This window comes from Triticum aestivum, chromosome 3A, assembly GCF_018294505.1.
Source record: "Triticum aestivum cultivar Chinese Spring chromosome 3A, IWGSC CS RefSeq v2.1, whole genome shotgun sequence".
Classification (NCBI taxonomy): domain Eukaryota; kingdom Viridiplantae; phylum Streptophyta; class Magnoliopsida; order Poales; family Poaceae; genus Triticum; species Triticum aestivum.
The window spans coordinates 263,090,673-263,102,813 of NC_057800.1; the positions used below are offsets into that span (position 1 = coordinate 263,090,673).

General features: G+C 47.1%; 1 protein-coding gene across 8 annotated transcripts in view; it reads left to right on the top strand.

The window, feature by feature from the left end:
- The window catches only part of LOC123061149 (piezo-type mechanosensitive ion channel homolog), a 48,082-nt gene that overhangs the window by 27,420 nt on the left and 8,521 nt on the right, over positions 1-12,141 (top strand). For 7 of the 8 annotated variants that reach the window (XM_044484096.1, XM_044484097.1, XM_044484099.1 and 4 more), the window contains 5 exons: positions 2,965-3,201; positions 3,641-5,185; positions 5,291-7,818; positions 7,920-8,315; positions 9,058-9,216. In XM_044484096.1, the coding sequence (XP_044340031.1) occupies positions 2,965-3,201; positions 3,641-5,185; positions 5,291-7,818; positions 7,920-8,315; positions 9,058-9,216 (4,865 nt within the window). The remainder of the gene's footprint in view (positions 1-2,964; positions 3,202-3,640; positions 5,186-5,290; positions 7,819-7,919; positions 8,316-9,057; positions 9,217-12,141) is intronic. The other variant, XM_044484098.1, reaches the window with a different exon arrangement.

Sequence of the window (12,141 nt, forward strand, 5' to 3'; positions counted from 1 at the left end):
ATCGGCCCCGTCGGCCAGGGCGTCCTCGGTGAAGTCGACCGTCTCCAAGTAGAAGAGGCGCGGGCAGACATGGCTCGGCGTATAGGGCTCATCACAGTTAAAGCAGAGGCCCTGGCGCCGTCGCTCCATCTACTCCGCCGGAGAGAGACGACGGAAAGGTCGCGTCATGGCCGGGGTAGTAGTCGCCGGTGCGGCCGGAGGTGGCCGGCACGGCGCAGGTAACGGTCGGGCGGCCTGCCGGCCTCCTCGGGCCAGGGTGGCCGGCTGCATGGCCTGGGCGCGAGCCTCGAAGGCGCGGGCGTAGTACATGGCCGTCTGGAGATCCTGAGGGCCGCGAAGCTCCACGTCCACGCGAATGTGATCCGGAAGGCCACTGACAAAGAGGTCGGCTCGCTGCTGCGCCGTCACGCTTGACGCATGGCATGCCAGGGCCTGGAAGCGGTCGGCGAAGTCCTGCACCGTAGAGGTGAAGGGCAGGCGGCCGAGCTCCGCCAGGCGGCTCCCCTGAACCGGAGGCCCAAAGCGAAGGAGGCAGAGCTCGCGGAAGCGCTCCCAAGGGGGCATGGCACCCTCATCCTACTCGAGAGCGTAATACCACGTTTGTGCCGCGCCGCGGAGGTGGTAAGAGGCAAGCCAGGTACGCTCCGATGCGAGGGTGCGCTGCCCGTGAAAGAACTGGTCGCACTGGTTGAGCCAGTTGAGGGGGTCCTCCGTGCCGTCATATGTGGCGAAGTCGATCTTGGCGAACCGTGGCGGTGCCTGGGTCGGAACGCCGTGTCGAGCTGGCTCGGAGGTGCGGAGCAGCGAGGCGGGTGGCGCCTGGTCGGAGTACTCCGGGTAGGGCCCCGCGGAGCCGGACGGCCCGCCGAACTGCAGAGACGGGGTCGGCTGCTCCGGAGCCGTGGTGTAGACCGGCAAGGGCGAAGACCCAGCCGCCCACGCTGGTAGTGGCGACGGGGAGGGCGGGAACCGGACCTGATGGATCAGGAGGCCGGTCGGCGAGGGTGCCCCTGAGCTGGGCAGGGGCGGCGCCGGTGGTGGCAGCGGCAGCGGCGGGGGCTGGACCGGGGCGGTGGGTGCCGGGGTCGGCAGCTGCTGTAGGTGCCAGAGGGGCGCCGTCGATGGTGGCGGCGGCAGGTGCCACAGGCCCGCTGGAGTTCCTTGCCTGGAACGGCAACATCGGGGGGCCGCCGCCTGCGGGTGCGCCCGGGAACGGCCACGGCGCTGGGTGGCCGTAGGCGGCGATCGGCGCAGCCGCCGGGGGGCCGTACGCGCCTGCCATGTACTGATGGTGCTGGTTCATGTGGAGCCTTTGGACGGCCGTCATGAGCTGCTGCAGTGTGCTGGTCATCTGTTCCGGCGTGAAGACGGCGGCTGGTGGCGGCGCGGAGGTGACTGGGGTCGGCGGCGTGGGGAGGCCCGCGGTGGTGGCCTGGTCCGACAGCACTGGAGCCCGGCGGAGGTCATCGGGACGGGGGCCATCGGCGCGGTGGTGCCGCCGGGCAGCGTCTGCGTGGATGATGATGATGATGACACGATCGCAACTGAGTCTCTGGATACCAAATTGGTAGAACCAGGGGTCCTACCGGACCTGCTCCGGAGGTTGTAGGGGAAGGATGGAGCGGGACGGGGTGATGATCGGGCGCGCCGGCGGCTGCACGCCGTCGCGTTGGAGGGAGATGGCGGCGGCGGCTAGGGTTAGAGGCGGCTAGGGTTCCGGCTCCTCTGGGAGCCGGGCAATAGGGATAATAATATTCTTATTGCTTAATCTGAAAAAGAGTCTTACAACATATATTTATAACCTAAATAACTTGCACGCGAATTAACCTAAGATAACTTGTGGGCTAAGATTGCCCGGTGAGCCTTCTACGGCCATAAGCCAGGCTGGTCATAACACCCCCCCCCCCTTCAAATGCAAAGCGTATGCCATAGCATTGCATTTGAAGAAGTGTAACACTAGGGAAAAAAAGATAATCGAAAGTCCGTGTCTTGAGAATGTCGTCCTAGCATGAGAGTCTTCAAAACCTGTCGAGTAAAGCCAAAGGATATAACGAGAAGATGACGCATCAGAGGAACGTCGCATCAGTAGAAGATACAAGAGAAGATGGATTGTCAAAAGAAGATGGCACATCGAGAGAATGAAGCATTGCACACAAAATCATAGCGCGAGAAAACTCGCAGCAAAAGAAGCTTGGTGACAAGATAATGGGTGTAGATTAACAATGCAAAAAGAGGCCACGAAAATCCTATAGAAAGGACAAGGACCAGAAAAAGGCTGACGGATAAAGGTATGGTGACTCGCATGACATGAGAAAAAGAGAAACGGACTTGGTGGACGCAGCGGAAATAGAGCTAGAATCTAGGAAGTATACACGAACGAAGATGCAAGAGCCTTCGTGCATACAGAAAAGCCTGTGGCCTGTGGAAAAAGTCGTGCATGTGAGATGCCGACGAGAAGCAGCGGAAAAGAGCAACTAGCAGACGAGCACCAAACACAATAGACGGTGCATGTACGAGACGGGAGAGCCTGGCGGGATGGTGACTTGGGTGGCCTGCTGCTCGGGCGAGGGGGTCGGGGGGTTGCGATGCGATTTGGGAGGGTAGCCCGATTCCAGCGGGGAGGCAACAAATGCTTGGTCGATCCAATCGGGGAAGGGGTCGGGCCATCAGATATGAGAATGGAGAGGAAGCACATGGAGATCAATCACGGTGCACGAGTTGCGTGTGCACGGAGAGGGAAAAAACCATAGGCTCTAATACCATGTTAGGGAAATAGCAACTTGTATTCCTATGAGGCCGCAGGCCAGTATATATCCACATGCAAAATACTCTTAACAATTTTAACGAGTTTTGAACAGTGGATGCACAGATTGACATATCTAAAGTTCTCTTGAATTAAATTGTGAAGCACAGCATACTTTTTATACTACAGTAACAGCACTCCTTTTCTCGTATGTTTGACAGGCCTCTCAAGTAATGCTAAAACAAAAGACTTAGTGGAGATTGGCTCAATTATATGCTTCTGTGCTGTGCATAGCCATGGTTTCAAAATGCTTTTTGCTCTCTCTGCTGTTCTTCGGCATACACCGTGTCCACCTGTTGGGTTCAGTATCCTAAAGGCTGGTTTGAATAAGTCAGTACTCTTGTCAGTTTATAGCTCACAAAATTCACGAGAAGGTCAAGTTTGCCACAACTTACATGGTACGTTCTTGCATCATGGACATCTATATTAATTATTTCTTGTTTGGCACAGCCTTTACTTGTTAAATGAACTACAAGATAAATTATGTCATGCTTAACGTTACTAGGTTTTATACTTCTCAGATGCGTTCATGGTGGCAAGAGCTCTTTGTCGCTGACAAATAAGAAAAATGTTTTAAGTGCAGGGCTAATGTTTGTGCCGAAAAGAGTGCATGGGGAGAGGACCAATGCAGGATTAGTTCGCTTCCTTGATCTTTTGTAAACTGTTTCACAGTGTGCCTTTTTCGTAAAGGGATACTACAAATTTATATTTAATTGTTTAGTAGAAAATTTGAAACTTGAGTACTTGGATGACTCCAGATGTCCACTCTATTGTTTGACATGAGTTATTGACTGAATATATGTTTACTATGCCAACCCTCTATTTTGTATTTTGCAGAAAAAAAGATTGCGTCATATCTCAGTAAAATCGGCCAGAAATTTCTCTCTATGTATCGCTCATACGGAACTTATGTGGCTTTCCTCACAATTCTGTTGACTCTATACTTGGTGACTCCCAATTATATATCATTTGGTTACCTTTGGTTCCTTCTACTTTGGATAATCGGAAGGCAGCTTGTCGAGAAGACGAAGAGACGGCTTTGGTTTCCATTAAAAGTATATGCTGCTGTGGTGTTTATCTTCACCTATAGCCTGAGTATTTCTCCACTCTTTGCGCGCTTGGTTTCAAAGTTTGTTAAACTATATCCTGATCTTGGATTTGATCCTGAAGCCTCTTTGTTGGTAAATGTTTGGCAATCATTGTCTATTCTAGTAGTGATGCAACTTTACAGTTATGAAAGAAGGCAGAACAGTGACAAGAACTTCAGTGTTTCTGATGCTTCTGTATCTGGGCTTCTAGGGTTCCTTAGAAGGTTGCTAATTTGGCACAGTGAGAAGATACTATCAGTTAGTGTGTTCTATGCTTGCCTATCATCAATCAGTCTATCTGGCCTAGTTTATCTGTTAGGTCTCATTGTCTTTTCCACCTTACCGAAAGTTTCTCGAATTCCTTCGAAGGTCTACCTAGTCTACACTGGTTTACTTGCTGTATCTGAATACCTCTTCCAAATGATATGCAAACCTGCTCAAATGTGTCCTGGTCAGCGCTTGTATGGATTTGCTGCATTTCTTGGTTTGAAACATTACGATTCTGGGCTTTGGGGTGTTGAATATGGGCTTAGAGGAAAAGTTCTGGTGATTGTGGCTTGCACCATTCAATATAATGTGTTCCACTGGCTGGACTTAATGCCAGCATCTCTAGTACATGAGGGTAAATGGGAAGAGCCTTGTCAGCTGTTTATCTCTTCCGATCAATCTGCTAGTCTTTTGAACAACAGGGAGGAGATACATTCCTCAAATAGGTTTGCCTTGTTGTTTTCTAAAGTCCAAGGTCTTGTGGGTAGCAGCTTATCTTCATCCCTTAGTTCAGGCAACACCTATCAGACCTCAGAAGCTGTCCAGAATGTGACCAAAGGTCTGGACGAGGACAAAAGGTACTCATTTGCAAAGATGTGGGGAATGTCAAAAGAAAGCCACAAGTGGGATAAGCAAAGGATCGTCTCTCTGAAAAGAGAAAGATTTGACACCCAGAAGTCGACATTTAAGAGCTACATAATATTCTGGATGGAGAATCTTTTTAAATTGCGAGGTCTGGAAATTAACATGATTGTGTTACTATTGGCAAGCTTTACATTGTTAAATGTTGTATCGATGTTTTATATCATGTGCCTCGTGGCATGTATTCTTATGAACAGAGATCTAATCCAGAAACTGTGGCCCCTTTTCGTGTCTCTCTTTGCTACTGTCTTAGTACTCGAGTATTTTGCCCTTTGGAAAGATGGAATGCTCTGGTTACAGGGTGTCAATGATATTGAAATGCGTTGCCACGGATGCTGGAAAAATTCGCAGATTTTCTTTGATTATTGCTCGAAATGCTGGCTAGGCATGTCCTTCCTGTCATATCTTGAACTTATGCAATCCAATGTTATATTACTATTCAGCTTAAAACAGATAATTTATGAAATGTATGTACATTTATTTGATGCAGGGTTAATAGCTGATGATCCTCGAATGTTGGTTAGCTACTATGTTGTGTTCATTTTTTCGTCATTCAAGCTACGCTCTGACCACTTCTCTGGTTTCTCGGACTCGGATACATACCGTCAGATGCGATCCCAAAGGAAAAATGCGTTTGTTTGGAGGGACCTCTCATTGGAAACAAAAAGCTTCTGGACCTTTCTTGATTATGTGCGGCTTTATGCTTACTGCCATTTATTAGATATAGTTTTGGCACTAATTGCTATTACTGGTACTCTGGAGTATGATTTTTTACACCTCGGTTATCTCGGGTTTGCTCTGGTTTTCTTCCGAATGAGACTTGAAATACTGAAGAAGAAGAATAAGATTTTCAAGTATCTACGGATGTATAATTTCGCTGTTATAGTTTTGTCACTTGCATATCAATCTCCTTATGTTGGGCAGTTTAGCTCTGGCAAGTGTGATCAAATAGATTACCTCTATGAAATTATTGGATTCTACAAGTATGATTATGGTTTTAAGATAACATCACGGTCAGCTTTTGTTGAGATAGTGATCTTCTTATTGGTGGCAGTGCAATCATACATCTTTAGTTCTGGTGAGTTTGATTATGTATCAAGATACCTTGAAGCAGAGCAAATCGGTGCAATGGTCCGTGAACAGGAGAAGAAGGCTTTAAAGAAAACCGAACAGCTGCAGCATCTTCGCAGGTCTGAGGAGCAAAAACGTCAACGCAACATGCAAGTAGAAAGGATGAAATCTGAGATGTACAATTTACAAAGTCAACTAAATACAATGAATTCCTTCACCCCAATCAATAATGCTTCCTGCAATGAAGGCTTACGGCGCAGGAGGACTACTAGGTTGTACAGTGATATTGATGCTCCATTGCTAGATAATGAGATTGGTTCACCAGCTGCAGCATCTCAGTCATTTGAATTCTCTGTAGCAGATACAAAGAGAAACATACCAGATTTATTGTTCCCAAGCTCGTCTGATGCTCCGCGGTCACCAATCAGGGGGAGGAGTGAAGAATTTATGCTGGCTGATAATGCTAAAAATTCTGTGGGCTCAACATCTGAGATTATTGAGCTTGATGAGTGTGATATCAAATTGCATCCTAACTTACTAAAAGAGGAGAAGGAAAGAAGACAACCCAAGGAAAACCCACTTAAATCTGCTGTGCAGTTAATTGGTGATGGTGTTTCCCAAGTTCAGTCATTTGGAAACCAGGCAGTTACAAACATTGTGAGCTTCTTGAACATTGATCCAGAAGAATCACTCTCCAATGAGCATCCCACAGAAGGTAGCTTTTATGATGTAGTAGAAAACCAGAGGGGAACACAAGATGGCCAGTTTCTGAGGACACATTCAGATAGCTTGGGAACTGCAGCAGAATCCTCAGCAAGTATGCCAGTTGGTGTTATCTTTCGGTATATATGGTATCAGATGCGAAGTAATTATGATTATGTTTGCTATTGCTGTTTTATCCTGGTATTTCTGTGGAATTTTAGTTTGCTCTCCATGGTCTACCTTGGAGCGCTTTTCTTATATGCTCTTTGTGTCAACTATGGGCCAAGTTACTTGTTTTGGGTCATTGTTCTGATCTACACTGAGCTCAACATTCTATCACAGTATATATATCAGATTATTATCCAACACTGTGGTTTGAATATACATTTGCCTCTTCTCCAGAGATTAGGTTTCCCTGATGATAAAATAAAAGCATCCTTTGTTGTCAGCATATTGCCTTTGTTTTTGGTATATATATCTACTCTCCTGCAGAGCTCAATCACAGCCAAAGATGGTGAATGGGTCCCTGTAACAGAATTCAGTTTCCTTAGTGCAAGAAATAACATTGAAGAGAAATTTTGTATACCATACAACTGGAAAGATAGGGTAAAAAGTTTGCACATGCCTTTAATGAATCTTATAAGGATGTTTGGGAGGGGCTTATCTAGATATTGGCTATCACTAACACAGGGTGCAGAATCTCCTCCCTTTTTTGTGCAAGTTACAATGGAAGTAAAACATTGGCCAGAAGATGGAATCCAACCAGAGAGGATAGAGTCAGCAATAAATAAGGTACTTGTGACAGCCCATGAAGAAAGATGTCAATCTAATTCGCCTTCATCATGCCATTCTTCTAGTCGAGTTCGGATTCAAAGTATTGAACGGAGCAAAGAAAATCCTAGCATGGCTCTTGCTGTGCTAGAAGTTGTTTATGCTGCTCCTACAGAATGCCAGTCAGCAGGATGGTTCAAATCACTTACTCCAGCAGCTGATGTAGAAAGGGAAATTCATGACTCACAAAAGGCAGGCCTTTTTGAAGAAATAAATTTCCCCTACCCAGTTGTCTCTGTAATTGGCGGCGGTAAAAGAGAGATTGATCTTTATGCATATTATTTTGGTGCTGACATGGCAGTTTTCTTTCTTGTTCTCATGTTCTATCAATCTATCCTAAAAAACAAGAGTGAATTCTTGGAAGTTTATCAGCTGGAAGAACAATTCCCTAAAGAGTTTGTTTTCATCCTAATGGTGAGAGCTCATCTTTCGGTTTACATGGTTATTATTGCACTTGAACGCTGTTGTACTTCTCTTTGCTTAGGTTTCTAATGCATGCTATTTTAATTTTGCAGATTCTCTTTTTCTTGATTGTAGTTGACCGCATTATATACTTGTGGTCATTTGCAACCGGAAAAGTTGTTTTCTATATTTTCAATCTTGTGCTCTTCACATACTCGGTCACTGAGTATGCCTGGGGAATGGAGCTAGCCCACAGGGATGTTGGAGGATTTGTTTTACGTGCCATCTACCTTACAAAATCAATTTCCCTTGCACTGCAGGCTTTGCAGATCAGATATGGTATCCCCAACAAAAGTAACTTGTATAGACAGTTTCTGACTAGCAAAGTAACACAAGTAAACTACTTGGGTTTCCGGCTATACCGAGCTTTACCGTTCTTGTATGAGCTTCGATGTGTTCTTGATTGGTCTTGCACGACTACATCATTAACAATGTATGATTGGCTTAAGGTACATATCAGTAGATCTGTTTTTGCAAGCATGTGGGTAATTCTGCCATAAATTTATTAGCATATAGGCGCCGAAGACTGGGCACTATAGTCTATGATGATTGATACTAATTTTTGTTTTTTTGGACCACCTGATCAGTTGGTACAACAATTAGGTTAAACACCAGTATGTTTTTACTTTGGTTAACCCATATAATCCTGTATGATGATTCTACTTTTGCCGTGCTGTGACTTTAGCATTTCATTTTTAGATATTGATTTTCGAACACTGCCGAGAGTAGTTGGATATGTGTGATATTGGTGATCTGTGTTGAATGGTTTAGTCTACTTCATCACAATTGTTTCTGTTTTGGTTGTTGTAGGCTTCTGAAGTCTGAACTTGTACTTGGAACCCTGCTTGGCAATTAGTTAGCCTATTCGTAGCCTCAGAATACATAATTAGTCCAAAAGTTCCTTGCTCACCTGATTCCGCTTATTTAAGGCTTCAGTTGGAGTCGGGCTTTGTCTTACTCAAATAAATATGGATATTAGCAGTTTCTCCTACATTTGTTTTTGTTCATGCGCTGTACGATAAAGTAAAAACAGCTTTTCTAGGAATCAGTTAGGTACAACGTTTGGTCGTACTAGTTATGCAGCATAATATACCTTTTCACCATATTTCTTGTATTTAGCTTTTACACTAATGTGTTAATTGCTGTAATAGAGCAAATTTTGGCATCTGATATTTTTGTTCCTCTGCACAGTTGGAGGACATATATGCGAGCTTGTTCCTTGTGAAATGCGACACAATTTTAAATAGGGCAAATCATCAACACGGGGAAAAGCAAACAAAAATGACAAAATTCTGTGGTGGGATATGCTTATTCTTCGTACTTATCTGTGTTATTTGGGCTCCAATGTTGGTACGTGAGTGCAATACCTTTCTAGAATAGTCACACTAATGTTATTCCAACCTCTTTGCACATGCAAAAATGCTGTGCGATTTTGGGTTTCACTCCCGCGAAAGAATTACTGCATTTTCGAATGTGGATTGCGTGCTCAGGGGTGCGCGTGCACATGCTGTTAGGTTGAGACTAACTTTCAAAATTCATGGATATAGTGTCTGCTAGAAAATGTGAGACTGCACAATTTCATCCAAAATATCTCCATCTGTGGTTGTGCAGGAAAGAAGAGATAGTAAACACTACAAACTGCAATATTATTCATTTAGCTGTTTCTTGTGAGTACATTGTACCTAGCTTTGCTTGAAGCTTGTAAATACTTCTTTTTGAGTAAAATGCATCAAAGATCCAAAAAATATTGCTTGTGTGTCAGCTAGGTCCTATAAGTATAAAAATGCACATCTGGGTCCTAAAAGTGGATAAGTGGTTCACCGAGGTCCTATACAGCCCTGATTAGCTTTGACCTGCACGTGTGGCGGATTGACCACCACCATGTGGACAATATTTTTCACAAACCCCCCTAAAAGGTGGTGTCTTCTATTTTCGTGACCCATCTTTCTCTCTTCTAATTTTGTAGACCTGGTGCACGCGGCACGCCTTGCCTCGCTTGCCACCGTTCCTCCTGTAGGACAAAGTAGTGCTGGAACCCATCTCAAGTGTACATTAGCCCCGGTGTCTGACGAGGAGCCGTCACCCTTCATCTTGCGGATGTCAGCGAGGATGCCCACCACTGTTGGGAAGTGACCACTGCTGCCCTCCATCCTGGGAAGGGCATGATGCCGCCTCGTCGATCATGTCATCGGCGACGCGCATGCAGAACGGCATGCGCCACCGGCCACCCCACGGCCACCGCTGCACCACCATGCTTCGGCAATCCCGCCACCACACTCTGCAACCCCAGACACACATCACCTCACTTCAAAAACCCCGGATCCGTGCCATGGTCGTCGCCACGACTTCGACAGCGGAGATGAGTGGCAGAGTGGTGGCGGCGGAGAGGTGCAATCGCGCACGTGCTGGGCGGAGAGGAGATTGGCAGCTTCCCACCCATGCTGTCGCCCTCGCTCCCTGCTGCTTCATGGTGTCACTATCTCCACTAGAGCCACTACCATCGTCGAACTGTTGCCTCAGCGACGCCCTGGTCCAATTCCTTCTGGTAGGAGTAGCGCGACAACACAAGGAAGAGGATCCCTGATCAATTCTTTGTTCCGAGCTTTCCTCCGCCGAAATTTCTGCGCGTTCTACAACACCAGCCGCCTCCTTCTGTTGTTCATTGAGCAGCTGCTGGTGATCCTTCATTTCCACCACCAGATTCACCCACTCTGCCTCGTCTTCGCCTGCATGGGCCATGGTGTACCTTCCACCGCAACTGAAGCATCCCCAATTGCTTGCTTTGTTGGCAATAACTACGGTTCAAACGACGGCGGTGGTACAGCAGCACAGCGGTGATAGCGCTCGTGACTCCTTACCATCGTCGTTCGTGACCATGCCCTCCGTCAAGAGTCTCGGCCGTTAGCGAGGTTGGCGCCCTGGAGCAGGGCAACAACTTAAAACTCCGTATCCGCCAGCTGAGGTGATGACAGAATGGTGGCAGCGGTGCACCCGGTGCTTCGCTGGGTACAAATCCATGGAATCGATCGTAGCTGGGGCCGCGATGGCAGAGGATGGGCCACGAAATTAGAATAGAGAATGTCTAGAGGCTGCATCACAAAGTACGTAACATCGGTCAACACGTCACGCAGACAGGCAAGAGTTGGATAGGACCTGCGATGAATCACTTATCCACTTTTAGGATCCAGCTGACACGCGGAATACTTTTAGGACCTCAATACATAGAAACACAAGCTTTGCGTTTTCTCGATTTGTTTTCGAGAAAACATAAAAACTTGCGTGTCGATGCATTGGTAGATAGAGAAAGAGTTCACAACAAGCCCAGATGACCAACACCCCAAGTATGACGCTATGCGAGGCAACTAGGCAGTAGTTACCCCTGGAGGATCGTGTCAAGACCCACCGCACCTTGCCCTCTCCAACGACTGAGCCTTGGACTTGATCGTGTCGAGCAGAATGTCAGTGTTGGGTTTTGTGTTGTCGAATATGGCGGCGTTTCGATGCAAAATGGAGGCAGCAAATCTGGCAATTTTCAACTCCGGGCACCATGCACATGATATCCAGGGGCAATTTGCGTCAAGCAAGATAGGAAAACAAGGTGCTTCCTCTCCATTTTTGTTCCTGCATAGTCCCTGTTTTAACAGGAACGAGAAACCACGAAGAACAGGGGCGTTGGCATCTATATTGATCAAAGGATGGAAGGTCTCAACCAAGAATTGAATTGCTCGGATCGAGCATGTACTACTCCAAGCGAAAATTGGAAGTTCCTCACCACAAAAAAGAAAGCAGGCCATGGCGGCTGTGGCTTCACTCCACTGGTTCACAGATCCACCAGGCCTTGGGCATGATCACCAAGGAGGCACCCTTGCGCTTCGCGGCCGAGGTGAACCGGGTGGTCTGCTGCCACCAATCAACAAAGTCGTAGTAGTGGATCGGACCAAGATAGAACTTCACGTCACAGGGTTCCCAAGAAAGGGCAACTGATGAGGAGGTGGCTCATGGTCTCCTCTGATTGGCAAAACAGACACCGCAGGTGGTGTTGCAGACCTCGTCTTGTGAGCGTCTTGGCAGTCTAGCAGCAGCTTTGGCAAGCAAGCAAAATGGAAAACCTGACCCTTGGGGCAGCCCAGGAGCGTCAGCTCAACCACCAAGATCTTGAGACAACAAATTTGGCGGAGTACTGGGGGTGTCCAACGCCAAACCAACACATCTGGCTCTATCGTGAGGTGCACCCCGCGGGCCATCACCCAGAGCTGGATGTACTGCCAGAGGGCA